This window comes from Pyrus communis, chromosome 10 (genome assembly GCF_041283825.1).
Source record: "Pyrus communis isolate YQ-2024b chromosome 10, ASM4128382v1, whole genome shotgun sequence".
Lineage (NCBI taxonomy): Eukaryota > Viridiplantae > Streptophyta > Magnoliopsida > Rosales > Rosaceae > Pyrus > Pyrus communis.
The window spans coordinates 29,216,918-29,234,625 of NC_142574.1; the positions used below are offsets into that span (position 1 = coordinate 29,216,918).

At 36.8% G+C, this 17,708-nt stretch overlaps 2 protein-coding genes across 3 annotated transcripts; one reads left to right on the forward strand and one right to left on the reverse strand.

Annotated features, from left to right (window-relative positions):
* Positions 1 to 6,619: 6,619 nt before the first annotated feature.
* On the forward strand, positions 6,620 to 8,429 carry LOC137730101 (protein GRAVITROPIC IN THE LIGHT 1). The gene has a single exon (XM_068469166.2). It carries the CDS (start codon positions 6,897 to 6,899, stop codon positions 8,241 to 8,243), a length of 1,347 nt encoding a protein of 448 aa, XP_068325267.2. The 5' UTR covers positions 6,620 to 6,896; the 3' UTR covers positions 8,244 to 8,429.
* Positions 8,430 to 10,612: 2,183 nt separating this feature from the next.
* Positions 10,613 to 14,911, reverse strand: LOC137729054 (putative alpha,alpha-trehalose-phosphate synthase [UDP-forming] 7). Of its 2 annotated transcripts, XR_015952312.1 has the most exons (5): positions 14,702 to 14,911; positions 12,371 to 14,473; positions 12,022 to 12,295; positions 11,096 to 11,475; positions 10,613 to 10,998 (listed from the first exon to the last, which is right to left on the reverse strand). XR_015952312.1 is itself a non-coding variant. In XM_088677818.1 (4 exons), exons 2-4 carry the CDS (start codon positions 14,350 to 14,352, stop codon positions 11,167 to 11,169), a joined length of 2,565 nt encoding a protein of 854 aa, XP_088533944.1. In that variant the 5' UTR covers positions 14,353 to 14,473; positions 14,702 to 14,908; the 3' UTR covers positions 10,613 to 11,166. The 2 variants fall into 2 exon arrangements, 1 of the variants encoding a protein (XP_088533944.1); XM_088677818.1 differs by having other exon boundaries at positions 10,613 to 11,475; positions 14,702 to 14,908.
* Positions 14,912 to 17,708: the final 2,797 nt, after the last annotated feature.

A 17,708-nucleotide genomic window follows, 5' to 3' on the forward strand; every position in this document is an offset into this window, starting at 1 on the left:
TTGTGACATTCTCTTACTATGAGCCTAGAGGGACACAAAGCCGCCCAGTGGACATTTAGCCTACAACCTACCTCTGCACTAGTTCACTGTACAAACGTTGTATTCCGAAACTTATAGATTGAGACCAAGAAAAGGAATATCGTATAGAAGATGGATTAGGCAGGTTGGCTTTTGCCAATATGTATAGCCTGGAAAGCTGATTCTGCTGCACTGAGTCACTGAACCACCGCACCAAGGACAAAGGTCCAGATTCCACTGCACCACAAGTCCCCTCCGATCTCAATTACGAGTACGAAGTTGAAGGTCTCAACCCTTTTGATCTGCCATTGAAAATTTACAGCAACTGGTATGCAATGTGAATGTTGAATGCCCTACAGTAACTCCCACTTTGCACTTGGGCATGAAATATCATCTATATATATGATGAGTTAAAAAGTATTACTTAGAGAGAAATGCTAAGGAGACTATTTCAAAAGTGGGACTCTTCATGGACCATTTGTCACCTCGTATCTTTAACATAATTCTCGTGCCAACATTATAAAACGTTATATTGAAAACACGAGAGGTGAAGAGTTCATGCAGAGTCTCATTTTGAGAGAGTCTCCTTAGCATTTTTCTTCTCCAAATCACGATATATAGCCAAAGTTACTTGAAAAAAAAACTAAATTGCCTTACATGCATGTGAAACTATGATAATGTCGACAATTGGAAAAAACTTTGCATGTAAGAAGAAGTCAAATATTTTTCGAACAAAGATTAATTGCTACAAACGTGAAATAGTACTGCACTAGCTGGTTCTCAGTAGCACTATGAAATTTCGGTGGCCATTGTGAATATGTAATGTGATTAGACAGCACAAGATGCAAGGAGGGAGGGAGGGGGGTTGGGAGACTTAAACTACAAAGCACAAACTAAAGCAACAAGCCAAAACAAAGCAACAGATGGAAATCTGGGAAACTTAAGCTTGTTAGCATATATATATATGCGTTTGGGAAGATCGGAAATCAGCCAAATGTAAATCGATATGGAAATTAGTTAGGAGAAAACTAAGAGGTAGTATATATTCGTTTGGAAAAACCAATTATTAGGCAACAAGGGATGGGGGTACGGATTCTCAACTTTGTTTGCCATTAGCAAACCCTAATCACCAAACTCTGCGTACCTAATCACATCATGTAGTTCTATATTAATCTATATATATGCAACGTACTTATGGCTTGCTGCTTATATGCTCGCGTGCCTTGTTTCCCAAACGCGCTTCTCTAACAAATTTTCTTCATTTTCTTTACCAAAAAGCTAATTGAATGCAAATAATTCAATTGATTTACAATCTCATTATTCTCTCATATTTTTAGTCTTAATTTGTAATTCGAAATGGCCACGCTAAAAAAGAAGAATTAGAAGTCATGATACGTATATAAACTATTATGTTTTTCATAAGATAATATTGAAGAGAAGGCTATGTGTATTTTTGCTCACAACTCTCAATTAGTGGTGACGCTCACCACCCTATTTGTAATTGTTAAATGGATTTAAATTTCAAGATCTGCGTTATGGATATATACAAATCTCAAAATTTAAACTCATACAATGGTGGTAAAGAGAGTGATGACAGTAACCACTACTTGAGAGTGGTGAGTAAAAATACACCCGGAAGCTAAAGATGATTACAAATTCAACTAAATAATTTGTTATAATTCTGTTCAATCCACAGTGATGATATACTAACGTCGCATGCCAAAAAAGAAAGAAAAGATTATGTTCATGTTATAGATTATTACCAACTGCTAGATTAGATATATAACAAAATAATGTTGTATTTCAAGAAACATGCAATTTGGTCTGCCATGCAAAATTCAAGAAATTATATATTATTGCATGGAAAATAGTTTTGCTTGCCACTTGTGTTGGAAACTTGGGGAGTTGTTGAGGTCGTGGTCCCATGATTGACCACATTACAACTTTAGTGTAGTACACGGTTTATTCTTAATGAAGGTTCATTATGTATAATCTTATTAATTAATTGGATAAAATGCCATGATAATGAGAAATGCACGATCTAATATTCACAACCATGATTTGGTTAGTCAGATATAATGATACAAGAAGAGAGAAATAAGACGTCTACTTAACGTCTATGTAGTTAAAAAAAGTCCAAGTACTTTTGCTTAATTATGTTTTATGCATTGAATTAAGTTGTCCCTACCATTCGCGACCCATCATTCTTATTTATTTTAATACAAAACTCGGGTCTACAACAATTAAAAAACCGGAAAAGTGTATATAATTATGAAAGATTGGATATGATTTTCATTGTATATCTGGATCGATTTGATCGCTTTTGTGCATGTAGATTTGTATTTGAAGTTTTTGTAAATGTGTTTCTGAATATCGCTTTATCGTTTCATTCGAGTTTAGGAGTTTCTCTAACTCTAATTATAAGTTCGTAAATGCCATTATAATATTATTTATAGAGTTAATTTTTCCATCATAACATATGCAAATCCAGCACACTCGCTATCATCCTCTTTAAGTCAAATGGATGTGTTGGGTTATGGGTCATATTTCAGAGTGGGTAGTTTTTTCTATGGACCAAGCAACTTTTGTGTAGGGATGTGCCTTATTTTATATAATTATCCTTTGGTTATGTAGACAAATTTTGTCCCACTCCTATTGTCTGTCAATAATGTCCAAGAAGGCCACTAATTTTAATTTTGAAACATATCTATTATCCACTTTCTATCTTTTATGAGCACCTTAGTTACTTGAAGAATTTTTAGTTAAAGTGATTTATGAGATTAATTTAACTCCTCATTTTAATTTTTGACATTGAAAGTTGATAGTATTGGTTCCTGAGCTTATACACTGTAAGTCATTTTGGTTACTTTATGAAAGATCCGTCAATGTTCTTGTTAAGTGGAGGGTTGGTTTGACAAAAGTATCTTAGTGGTCGCGTGGTCATTCACGTGACAATGTAATGAACATATTGACAAATTTTTCAATAATAACCAAAATAATTGATGATGGACAAACTTAAGAACCACTTCTATCGATTTTTATTATCAGGAACCAAAATAAAGAATTATACTAATCTTAAAGACCATTTTTGCTATAAGCGATTACTGAACGTAGTATTTGGATCAATAATCCAGTGAACAAGTTAGCTCTAGCGACACATGTTCAAGTATTAAAGCAAGAATGAAACCCATAACTGAAAATGGACTAGTTGATTGATCACATGTTGTACTGAAACATGTTGGTCCATTCATTGTCACATGCAGTGTGAGTACAATCTTCGAGTTTTCCTTATTGTTTTGACCATACAGAAAGAGGGAGATCCAACACATTTTTTACGAGGGAATGATACCGATCTTCTCATTTCAACTTCTTTGGTCTATTTTTTCAGCTTTTTTTTCATCTGAAAAAGTTGTACGTTGATTGAAACGATTTACTCTAGTTCACTATTTAAAGATTAGTTATGTAGAAAATCAATTAAATTAAAAATCGTTCAAAAATTTCATTGAAATTGTTAAATTTGTGTGTCAGGGTTTATCGTTAAATAACGTCTTCAAAAAAAAATATTTTAAATCATCATGTAATATTGCAGAATAAAAAAATTAATCGATAAAATGCAATGAGAAAATTAAAAAATATTTGCTAGCATTCCTTTTTGAAGTTAGTGAAAGAGAAAAATCGAATACAAAACTTTTGAGTTCGAGATAATATTCTTAATTATTATTTTTTTATTTGTTACAATTCTTGTACTAGAAGAAAATCAATTGACTAAAGCAGCGTGTAGCAATTAGTGTGGAGTCCACAACTAACTGGGTAGTCAGTCTGCATGCAGTGGATTGTGATATCGTCGCAATCTTCTTTCGGCTCTGTCTCTTTTGAAATATTATCTCCCACAGGCCCCACAATCTTATCAATATTCACTACAAGAAAAAAAAAATTCAGTGTATCCGGAATGCAGAATAATCTCTCGCTTAACGGAGGAAAGGTGGTACGGTTTATACACTCATTTTTAACACCTTTTGTTATTTATGTTTTTTGATTTTCTGAAATTCATTCAGTTTAATGATAAAAAATTGAGAGGATGTGTGACAAGTAAAAATAAGTTTGTAGATAACACATTTCAAGAGGAAAACACCAGAGTAAAATTTCAAAACAATTTCAAAAAACAAAAATTAATCCAAAACAATTTAACCAAAAGAGAGGAAAACAAGAGCATATAACAATGCAATGAAAACTGTTAATTTGTTACACAAATTAATTTATAAAACCCAAATTTTGTATTTGTCTTGCAATTTGCACATTCTAATTTTCAAGAAACACATAACTAAATGAGGGAATTTCTTATGCTTGTTGAGAATAAGTGGAACAATTTTTTTTTTTAGGTACGAAGTATGATATTCCTTAAGAAGTAAAGAAGACCGTACAAGATGATAGAAAAATATTAAATGCGTCACGGTAAAAATTTTTGTCAGGACCTTCAACCTAATTCAAGAAAAAAGATGGAATTTTCTTATTGTCTTGCGATCTGTTTTTGCAAAAGTTGGATTCCTAGTTGAATTTGCTTTGTAGAGTGAATTGGATTCCGGTTTATTTTATTTCCTTTTCCTATTTTTGCCTATTTTTAATAGGTTATATTCACCAAAGGAATAAGCTAACCTGTATATGAACTCTAGAGAGGAGATAGACGCTAACATAAAGAGAGTTTAACAACTAGGGTTTTGCAGAACAACCAAAGAAGTGAAAGAGTTGTTGGAACCAAAAATACGCAACGGTTTTAAGTGCTTCGTTTGGTTAAATCGTTCTAAGTTGCAGCTACCATATCCTTGCCGTTCATGGATCTTGACTTCATGCATTATGCTTTACTTGAGTCGAAGAATGAGGTTAGTTGTTGTTTTTAGTTCCAAATGTTCGTTCTTAGATTAACAGTAGTTAGTCCGACTAAAGTCCGTTCTTTTTCAAAAATATGTTATTCGTATTGAGCTGATATTATCAAGAACAAATAGTATTGACATATTATCGAATACATATGTAACAATATGAATGCATGCTTCCGTTCTTTACGTCATGCACAAAAAATTCATGTATACATGTGTGTTTGCTTTCGATAACTTCTGAAATTGCGGAGTTGTTTTACTGTAGGAATTCTTAATGATAGAGTAAGAACGTGATTAGCTCCATCTAATTGCAATCCAAACCCCAATTATGAAATTCACTGGTCTAATTTCCTATCGTTAAACAACTGTATTGACTATTGCATAAGGATTACGACGTGTATTTGTTCTAAGCTTGTCCCAACCCTAACCCATCAACCCAAAAACCCTATTCTGCTAATCATCATCCATTAACTAAATTATTAAAATAAATTATTGATGGAGACTAATTATACATTATCCCGATCCGTTGGATAATTAAAAGAAGTATTATTACCAATGTACATACACGTATTTTTTGGCATCTGTCAAATTCATGCATATGAAGATTGATAAGGTCGTTAATAGTGACAGAACCAGTATGGGATCATTGCTTGTTCTTAGGTCTAACAACTTAAAAAACGACATATATATGTGTTTGTGTATTGTATTTAACCCCTATAAACAACCATGACAAATTAAATTACAACCTTCTCCTACTTTTCTATTTTCCTCTATCATATTTATCTTCATTTTTTCTCTTCTTGTGTGCGCGTCTATTGTGCACATCATATGTTCGATGAAATACCTTAGTTGACAAGCATTGACAATCTTCAATACTCCATAATATCCTGCATGCATCATCGACAATCTTTTACAAAATAATAATAGTTATCAACCTATGATATCATAAGTTTTTGACATATGATGGTATAAATTGATGAATAAATGCTCGATGAAATGATTCAATAAAATTTTTTTTTTATTGATATTAAGATTTTATTATTTGAAAATCTTAACTCCGCTATGCCACTGTGATAAATTATCCTCCTCCTCGTCTCCTCCCATGGATTACGGATGCAACTAGGTAGGGTCAATGAGTAGACGGTAGCAATCAATCACTCACTCACATCATCCCTCTGTATACCACCATTATAAATTCCCACCCAAAATATTCAATTAAAAGGATTAAATGAAAATATTTTTTACACTCTCATTTTTAAAATTTTATATTTATTTGACATTAAATTAAGAGATTTAAAACACAAAAAATAGGAGAAAGAGTGTTAAAGAAATTAACGGGAGTGTAGAAATCATTATTCTTTATGAATTATCCAATGTATAGATGTGCATGATATCATAATAGTATCATTAAAAGAAAAGTGATTTTAACACTTCATATTTCACCTTCTACACTTTCTTCTTAATTCTGTTTTCTTATTTTCTTTTTATACGTTTCATTCGATGGGAATTAAAAAAAAAAAGAAATGCCCAAGGTAAAAAAAAAGAAGTGCAAAAATTATTTATTTAAAAAAAATATTGTCAATACATTTCATAAGCTACAATAATATCAACATATTATCGATAACATATACGTCAACAATATTTTACTTTTAACAAAATATCAGACGTACGTTTCATAGCCGGACTCGACGAGTTTTATAACTGAAGAGACCTTACTTGTTGTGTACTCACTTATGAGTAATTATACACAGTATTTACACTGTCGACTTTTCCCTTTTCCCGCGCTTTAAAACTCCCCCACTTTTTCCTGACCTCCTCCATCTCCTCCGCCCTCCCCAAAATCTTTATAGTCAAAGTTTGCGCCTCTGCTTTCCCCACTAAATCCCTTCCCTTTCAGACACCTTTTATTCCCCTCAACCCCACAAATCAAACCCAAAGTTTTATGCCTCCAACCAGCAATTTGAACTCTCCTTGCTCGCCGGTCCTCTGATCTTCCACTATTTGCAGATGGACACCGCCATGAGACCAAAACAGAGCAGATTATACAGAACTTTCAGCAAGGTCATCAACCTCCGCACCGCCACGAGCAGAATCGCTTCCAGCAATGGCATTTGCCTCCTCGCGTTGAACGGAAAGTTCAAGGACAATCTCGACCGGCGGAAGGATGACAAGAAGGAAGAAGAGTTCAGAGTCAGGAATAGAGCGGTTATGGAAGCGCTTCTGGCCAAGCTCTTCGCCGGAATCACTTCCATAAAAGCGGCTTACGCGGAGCTCCAAATGGCGCAGGATCCGTACAACAACGAAGCGATTCAGACGGCTGACCAGTCCGTGGTGAACGAGCTGAAATCGATATCGGAGTTGAAACGCAGCTTTTTGAAAAAGGAGCTCGATCTCTCGCCGCAGGTCACTCTGATGCTCGCGGAGATTCAGGAGCAGCAGGCCATGATGAAAACGTACGAGATTACAATCAAGAAATTGGAGTCCGAATCCGAAAAGAAGGATTCCGACATTTTGTCCCTCGAGAAAAAGCTTCAAGATTTGGTCTTGTCCAACAAGTGCTCGGAGAAAAGGCTAAACGACAGCGGCTCTCCGTCTCTCTCTGTTTTCGACAACCTTCGGCATTCGGAGCTGAACCCGACGCATTTCGTTCAATTCCAGCAGCAGGCTTTGAGATCCATCAAAAGCTTTGTGAGATTGATGATCCGGGAAATGGAATCCGCCAACTGGGATCTCTCCATAGCCGTCGGATTCATTGAACCCGGTTCTGTTTTCGAAAAACAGAGCCATCGATGCTTCGCATTCGAATCCTTCGTTTCCAAAACATTGCTCGAAGGATTCAACAATCCAAACTTCGGCCTACCCAGTGATTCTTTATCCCCAAGCAACAAAACCCAGCTTCTGTTTTTCCAGAAATTCAAGAAACTCGTATCCGAAAACCCAAAAAATTTCCTCACCCAGAACCCGAGTTCTTCGTTTTGCAAGTTCACCAAGGCAAAGTACCTCCAGCTCGTTCATGCGAAGATGGAGTGTTCGCTTTTTGGAAATTTGAACATGAGGAAGGTCGTGAGCTCCGGCGGAGTTCCGGACTCTGCTTTTTTCGCGGCGTTTGCAGATGCGGCTATGCGGGTTTGGCTTCTGCATTGCTTGGCGTTCTCATTTGGGCAGCAAGTTTCGATTTTTCAGGTGAAGAAAAGGTCGAGATTTTCGGAGGTGTTCATGGAGTCTGTGACTGCGGACGACGTCAACATGGAGCCGTTGGTGAGTTTCACGGTTGTTCCCGGGTTTAAGATTGGGAAGACGGTGGTGCAGAGCCAGGTTTACTTGTCTCCGGTCACTTATCCGGCGGGAATTTAAGATCGGATGGTGATAGGAAATGTAAATAATGCATCAGAGCCGTTGGATGTGGTGTGGGGCCAAAATGGTAGGTGTAGTGTAGGTGGTAGTATAAAGGTGTATACTATGAATACAATTGTGTCCCTTGCTGTATAACATGGACTCAATTTTCACTTAGAAATGTGCAGAATGAATAATTTACTTTCAGTATCCTAGTCAATTACATACTGTTATATGCAAACGTTAAAATACATCAGTATTTTAAGCCAATAAGAATGTTAAAATGCAATGCCTGATTTGATTTAGAGAGAATACTAATATAATGTTGTGGCTGCATGAACTAATGGTGTCGTTTGGTGGGTGTTATGCAAGGTTCTAAAAGACGCTAGGTGCTAGTCGAGCGGTGAGCTGGGGCTCAGCACCTAGGTAGCTAGGCGGGGTCTAGGAGGATTTAATTAAATCTATTATATTTTATGTAAATAAGTGTATGTTTATACTTAAAATATATATAATTTCATCATAAACTAAAAAATAGAATGACACATATATTATGAAATATTGGAACATAATGAAAACATGGGGAACAAGAATATAATGTGTGCTCATTTAAGTATTCAACAAGTCTCTTACAATTTATTGAAAAAAATAAAATGCAAAATGAAAGTTATCTATTTTCTGCCTAAGCGAGTTGATGCCTAGTCAGGTCTGGACGGGTGCCTAGGCGGGCGCATTAATAGGTCTATGGGTCATTTCTTAATTTTCAAACGCTTAGGCATTAATCCGGACGGTGATCAACCGCCCGCTTAGACAGCGTTAGGGGGAGATTTTTAAAACAGTGGTGTTATGCATATCTTATGTTGTATGCTTCTTTCTCGTCGTCTTTCTGATCACGTGACGAAAGAGACGAGAAAAAGAGGAATACAGCCCGGGAATGCTGGATATGTGCGTTTCTGCTGTGTAATAGATGTTAAAACTTAGAATTGGGAGTGGGGGAACAGGAGCAAGCAGCAAAGGCATCCTGAACTACATGTGATAGTGGCCCAGAGAAGATATGATCTAGATTGGGATCATATTATTGGATGTGAGAGAGAGAGAGAGAGAGAGGCTGGGCTGTGTAGGACCAGCCGACCAGGGGGGGCTATAAACATTAGTAGCCGTTGGTGCAAACCATTTAGGCAATTCATCAACGGCTCACAGTCTCACTGTGAATGACTGCAAGTCATTGATTCTTTATGTAAATCATCAGTCACTCACCAGGTGCATTAATTATTAGCAGCTCATAGTCTCACCACGAAATACTTAAACCGTTGATGCATTGTATAAACTGTTAGTCACTTACACGTGTATGAACAATTAATCCCAAACAAAAGTTGTACTAATATATACATTCGAGTATAGGACTTTCAAAACAAGCTTTAATTTGTACACAATTGTGTGCATCTGGTTAAGGTAATATTAAGGACTACGAGATTTGGTTGTTACCCTGATCAATGGTAGAAAGTGCTACTTATACGCTTATTTTTATCTTTCACACATTATTATAATTTTACACAGCCGATCATCTTCAATTATTCAATCCGATGATAGAAAATTAAAAGAGTTGTGTAAGAAATAAAAACGGATGTGAATAGCATATTGTATGTGGGCCTCTGTAGATTCTAAAGTCATATTTTTGTTTTGGTCTCCCATCGTACCATATTATTAGGGTACTGGGGAGTAACAACCCTACCATTCTGAGCATTTGGTTCACGGGCCTTTCCCCTTCACTTCAGCATTTGTTTTGTTTGTGTCTTGATCTAGCAACTCCAAAACTTTTGGTTCCATTCGAAGTATGTATCGACAAAGATCGATTGCTGTCTCCCATACTAACTTTGCAGCGTGCCCTTCGATATCCGGCATTTCTCTATAAGAAGTGATTTCTATACATACTTTATCTTTTCATGTATACCTTTGTTTATTTATAGTCTTTGAATTAAATAAATCCAAGAAGAATCGAAAGACAAAAGAAAATATAAGTATGATCAAATAAAAACTGAACGCCGCTCGACCAAATGATCATATGCATCTTTGACATTAAGTATGTCACACTATGTGAGATAACAGTTGGTACTCGAGCTCTGGAGTTGTAAAAACCATGAAGCTGCTTGGAAACCTGCAATGTGGGTCTCAATGCGAACTGCAAGAGAGTCTGCTTGTTTGGTTGTAAGCTGTCCGGACTTCCCTTTCTCCAAACACATTAAATTAACGGCTAATTAACAGCTGGATGTGCGTTGATGAATCAAAGAAAATTTAAGGGGTGAATCTGGCTCGCTTAACACGTTATGTATAGCATACATTGATAGAAGGACTCAGCATTTTAACCCATCAAAGTGACTCTCCTCAGGTATCCGTAATCTGAAAGAAGGCATCTTCGAAGATGTGATCATTTCTTGCAAATGTTGCTATATAATTTACAGATTCAATAAGACAAGGACTTGATCCAACAAACGAATGCCAAAGAAAATTCACTCAGAACAAAGAAGAAGAAAGACCTGTATACTGTTTCAAATGGGGAATTGAATACCATTTCCCCACCATATATTACCATAACCTAATGTCCCTAGAATGCATGTCGCCCGCACTTCTTCGTCAGACTTGATGCAATTCTCAGATCTTCGTTTGAGCTGATGTCTAGTTGTGTTTTTCCTACCATGTAAACCCACTATAATCCAAACTCTGCATTGATTGATTGATTATATCACAGAAGAAATCCAAGCTACCGATTTTCCAGAACTGGCTGAAAATCATAGTCACAAGGTCACGAACATGAAATCTTTCCTCCAACAATTCAGATCCAGAAAAGCTGAAAAATGATTACTTTCTTCAATCAAAGCCCATCATGTGATTCATCACCATCGACTCCAAGAAAAAATGCTGGTATCTAACAAAGTCATCGAGGAAGATTTCAAGCGGAGCGTGGTTCACCATCTGAGGAAGGAGGAGAGTCTGAAGCGTCTGCAAGAGCGTCGAGCATTGCAATAACATCACCAGGGTCATCCAAATAGTACTTGGCTTTACTGGGTTTCTGTCCAACAGTGCAAGCGAAAACACTGGTATTGGAGGAGAGGACACCATTTGTCCTAGCACTACCAATGATCTCAAACATATCCTCATCAGATCTATCGTCGCCAACACACAGTACAAAATCAGCCTGCTTCCCTGTCTCATGCATTGATGTGAAGATCTTTTCTGCAACCACGCCTTTACTGACACCCTATAAGGCACAACAAAAATTAGGATTCACATCATCATATTCGCTTTGAAAAATCAATTGGCATGTAACAATCCCAAAGCAATTTGATGTAGATATACTTTTATCATCAGCAAGCAAACTACTCGTCTCAAACTTTACTATAGTCTCCAACTTTGCTAGTGAGACTTTTATGAACTAATGTCTAAGCATTGCCATACTTCACAGTTTAATCTTTAGATATGTTTCTCGTGATGATAGAAAACAAACCCTCATCGCACTTCAGGCATTCTATTTTCTGAAGATGTACGCAAGCATAGTCTTACGCGCATATTATGAAAGTTGATTTATGACATGCAAAAGACCAGTAAAGAGACAAAAAGGAAAATAACTGGTGTGTCTTCCATGAATTCTAACAATGGTAACGCAGGAACTTGGAGCTCTTTCTGTGAATAGGTAGCCGACCCTAGTCATAGCGGTGATGATCCTAGTATATTTTTCTATCGTAAGTGGATATAAGTTGCTTTGACATAGAGAATTAAAAACTGAAGACGGAGTTAAGATATTCACCTGTGGCTTCACTTCTACAATGTATTGACCACTCTTAACAGCAACTGGTTCATTAGCTAGCACACTTTCTAAATGATCCAGTAACTCTTTAGCCTGGCTGGATCCAAAACCAGAATCTGCATCTCGATGGTGCCAAACCAAGGCACTCTCCTTGGTTTCAATGCTAGAACCATCGGTGGCTTCTGTGTAGAGCTTCATAACTGGTTCAGCTATCTGTATCCAACCAAAGTCATTGCTCTGCCCGCAAACTTCCCAGTCCTTGTCAGCAGACCACCTAACAAAAAAGATTTATATTAGAACCAAATGAAAACAAAGATATCCGTAAAGGATAAATAGATATTGAATATACCTCACAAAATAACCATGTTCGGCAGCAATTCCGAGTTTCTTGCAAGGAGAAAACCACTTACTTAAACTATCCCTTCCTCTTCCACTGACCACAAAAACAGTGTTTTTAACATCACCACAAAGCGTATTAATGAGGGAGATGACCTCTTGACTCGGGCTCTTATTTATAGATGTTTGAGGCATCACAGTGCCATCATAATCCAACAGAATCGCCCTATTTTTAGATCTCAAGTAAGCAGAAACGATGCGATCAATAGTCAGCTTTCTGAAGTTAGGATCAAGTGCTATAACCCTGAAGCCGAAGCCCAAACCAATACCCCAGCAACGCCTTCTGAAATGTTCTTTGCAAGTTCTCTCCATATCTTGGAAAACACTTCGCGACCAGTATGCCACATCATGTGTACTAACATACCTATAATGTTTCTCATGCCGCAACTGCTTCTCGGGTTCAACCATTGAAATTGCCTCGTTCATTGCCTCCGCCGTTGATTCAATATTCCATGGGTTAACCCGAATTGCACCACTTAGTGAAGGGGAACATCCAATAAACTCTGATACTACGAGCATGCTCTTCTTCGGCCCACTGTGTTCTGAATGAGAATCTGATACAGAGTTTCCTTGCCTGCACACAATATACTCGTATGGAATAAGATTCATCCCATCTCTCACAGCTGTGACTACCACACACTCCGCAATTGTGTAATATGCAACTCTTTCACTAAGAGAAACTGGTCTATCAATGAACACAATAGGTTCATATCCAGTCCGACCAAAATTTTCATTAATTCTTTTGATGCTTGCCTGTATTTCAGCCTGTGTTTCCTCAAGATCTTTCCCTCTTCCCCTAGCAGGGTTCGCTATCTGAACCAGAACCGCTTTCCCCTGCCACTTCGGATGCTGCTTCAGCATCTGTTCCATTGCCAAGAGCTTCAAGTTGACACCTTTAAAGATGTCCATATCATCAACACCAAGTAGCACCGTCTTTCCTTCAAACTGTTGTTTGAGTTCTCCTACCCTCCATTCCTTATCCGCAAGCTTCAACACTGACTCAATCTGCCCCATGTGAATCCCAACAGGCATGATCTTTATCCCAACTGTCCTTCCGAAATAATCCAACCCAATATAACCCCGCTTCGACTGATACTCCAAACCCAACATCCGACTACAACAAGACAAGAAATGCCGAGCGTAATCAAATGTGTGGAAACCAATAAGGTCCGCATTTAGAAGTGCCTTTAAAATCTCTTCCCTAACTGGTAGAGTCCTATATATTTCGGACGAAGGGAATGGGCTATGGAGAAAAAACCCCATTCTCAATCTATTGAACATCCTCCTCAAGAAGGTAGGCAGCACCATTAGATGGTAATCATGAATCCACACATAGTCATCCTCCGGATTTATCACCTCGATCACCCTTTGCGAGAAAATCTTATTTGCGGCCACATAGGCCTCCCACAAAGACCGATCGAACCGCCCCCCATGAGTTGCTGAGAAAGGAAGCATGTAATGAAACAGAGGCCACAAATGCTGCTTGCAAAACCCATGATAGAACTTGGACAAAATATCGGGCGGCAAAAAGGCCGGAACGCACTTGAATCTATCCAACAGGAGTGCTGATACATCGTCCTGTTCATTGGTATCCACTTCGACGCTCAAAGAACCTACATACAAAACCTCCATATCTTCCGGTAGACCGTCCTTCAACTGCAATACCAATGAGTCCTCATCCCAACTAAAGCTCCATCCTTTGTTATCCGGTCTCCGCTTAGCTTTCACAGGGAGCTGATTGGCAACAATAATTATCCGGTCCTGAATGATCGACGACGGAACATCCGACGATACACTACCCGCCTGATCATCATCAAGCTCAGAGATAACCCCGGCGACGGTCATTACACGCGGAAGCCGCCGTCTTTCGCGACCCATTACCGGAAAGTTTCCGGAAGCAAGATCTAAAAGATTGGTATACGATTTGGACATCATCTTGAACAGAATTTATCTGGGTTTCCCCCAATCCAACTCAAAAATCACAGACAAGATCTCACAAATATAAACCTGACACAAGATTCTTTGCCCTCTTGAAATAACCAAAATTAAGCAGGATCTGCAATAACACCAAATAAACAGGCATCAATTCCAATTTGTAGCAAACCAAGCATTCATGAATAACATTCCCATATTCCAAAAATTGCAACAGCAAAAAAACAAAACATCATAAAATCTCAAGCTTTCAATTAATATCCAAAAAACAAAGCATACCCTAGAGGGTGAATTGAATGCAATGATTATATTTCCAAAAATTGAAAGAAAAAAAAAATGAAAAAATTGATACCTTTCAGAGGTTTGAAAGAACAAATTTTGAATCTTTCCCAGTAAAAATTTCGATCAGAAAATTCAAATAAAAAATTGAATTGGGGGTGAAATCAGCAGGAAAAGAAATCTAGGGTTTGGTTTGGCCTTCTCTAAACGTCCAAGAGTCACTTGCAAAAATCTCTCTCTACCCAGACAAATACAAAAACAAATATCCCTTTTTTGGAGGAACAAAATGAATAAATTTGTTTATTTATATATTTTCGGAGTAAATTTCTAAATTCGAAAAAAAAATAAAAATAAGAGGATAAGGTTGGCCAGTTGACTACTCAGTCATGCCAACTGGCCTAAATGTTTGAAATCCTCCCCCACGCGCTCCGACTCCAGCGTGCGAATAATTTGGTGACGTGGTGAAGTCCTGCACTTGCGTCGGCATCAGACGCGCCGTTCGAAAAGGGGAAGGGACACGTCGACTTTGTACGTTCGCAGCCCACTGCCCGGGCCCAAGCGTCGGTGGATATATATCCACTTGATTAAATGATCCCGTGTTTTCGAGTTCCGGTTTAAATAACTGCGCTCGACAATTGCTTTCATGACACGTAGCGACTTGGAGTTTTTCGGCACGTTTTCATTTGACTTTTTATTTGCCCAATCTAATTAATTTTCCCAATCGTCTTTTTTTTTTTTTTTTTTTTTTCAATATAAATGACAAGAAGACATTTTTAAAGTGGGAGTTTTTATGGATTTTTCGTGATTTAATGTTTTAAACATAATTCTAATGCAAACGTTATAAAACAGTGCTAAAAAAACAAGAGATGACATAAAGAGTTTCATTTTTTAAAGAGTCCCCAAATTCCTAATAATAAACTAAAAACTTCCTGACACCATTAGTTACAAACGTTTTTTGACAAGCTTTTGCGGTACATTTAGAAGCACATATTTCTCCATTAGCGATTGGTTTAATGGTAGTCTTTATGTTTTCCCTTTCACTAGTAATATGGGGAAGGAGTGGACACATTAGCATTTCTCTCCTTGAAATTGTTACCAATCATTATACCACCTACTATGGGAGCATTTTTATTACCACCATAAACTATAGTGTATGCATCCAAACATTTGTCACATGTTTTTCACTTATTTTGGTTTTTTTTTTTTCAAAATTTAAAAAGTAATATTTAACGTGAAAGTTAACTAGAATTAGGTAAAAATATGCAGATAATTAGGTGTATGGTACATCCTATTTATGATGGTGAGCAAAAATGCTCCCACCTACTCCTCCTACATTCTTTGTATACCTTGAATCATCTAAAAATGGTACACTTACCCTATTTACTATATGATATTTATATCACCTCACTAATAAAAATAAAACTCACATGTGTTGGTGGAACCTATTTCTATTAGAGAGGTGATGTGGTATGAAAAATATAGTAAGTGTAGCATTACTTCTAATCATCACTTAATTCTAATCACATCACCAACCAAAACATAAAAAGACTTAATCACTAGTTTTCGTAATTACTTAACTTGTACGGATACAAGTAGTTTTTTTAAGACACAAACACGTAGTAAGCGTGAATATATATTGAGCACTAACACTAATAAATGCTCATGACGAAACCAAACATACGGCATAATAAAAATTTGAAGTACGTATATTAAATTTAGGACTTTCGACCCTTGTTTGGTCTATATAAGTGTTATGTATCACTCAATAAAATGTACGTATATTAAATTCAGGATGTTCAACCCTTATTTGATCTATATGATTGAACTTGAACGAATAACTCAATCATATTTCAATTTTGATGAAGGCAAATGGTGAAATTAACTTCCCTTTCAGTAATGCTAAACACCAAACCAAAATGCAGAGCTAATACTTGTGTCTTTTTATGAGGTAGTTGTGGGCAACTGATCAAACGGTGGATATAGAATAGTATTTGGTTGATGATAAGGGCCGTCCCCAGAGAATTGGGAATAACGATTGGTGATTGGTTGGGGGAATAACGTTTGGTGATTGGTTGGGGGAATAAGCGTGGAGCTCGCCGTCTATGCAATTTGGCACGTGGTGCAAATTCGAAAATACAGATAAGTAGATGCCAATTCCAATTAGGTGATGACGCCGTCAGTAACGTCAGGCACGTGGTTTTGGTCATGGATTGGGCAATTTAATACTAGTCGGTGGTTGGTGGGTGGTCATTTCAAATTTTGTTTATTTGAATAAGTCTTAGACAATTTGGTTAGATTAGAAATAGAAGATAGATTATCTCCGGATTTCTTCTATTAAATTCATTAATTTGGATCTTTAAAATTTGATCTAACGGTTAAAAATAGGAGATTCCTTTAAAGTTAAAGTTATAATAACTTTAACTGTTGGATTAAATTTTAAAGACTCGAATTGATACATTTGATGGAAGGGATATGGGGAGGATCCCTTTCCTTAAAAATATGTTAACTTATGGCCAGTTTTTATTATAATATGACAAACAATATAGAGTTGGTGAAGTAATAAAATATCTTGTGAAAGTAATCATTTTTGAGAAGTTTAGTACTGAATTATCATGCTATTATGCATTAAAATTGGTCCTTGAAATTCTTATAATTATTCGAGAAAAAAAATTGTTACCGATGATTTGGTTTATTTGGATTTGTCAAATAGTTTGGGTCTTGTTTTTTTTTTTAAGCAAGCCTTGTCATCAATTGTTTACTGATGTCTCGTAATCTGGTGATATTTTTATGTAATCTTTATTTTTTTTTAAGTTTCTGCCCCGCTGCCAAAAATGGAAAGAAAAAAAAATATATATGTATATCGGGCTTAAATGGTGGAGGTGTTAAAGTCCGCAAACCGCAAATATATATTTTGCATGGTTGGGGTTGAAATTGAAAGGATGGAAAGTGGGGAAGCAAATGCAATGTCGTTATCGTCCCTGCTGGATTTGGTTCATTCGCTGGAATAATCTATGGGTTGCTCTTGTAAATAAACCAAGGATTGAGGGGCATTCTATTTGTACCCTTTTTCTCCCTTGACT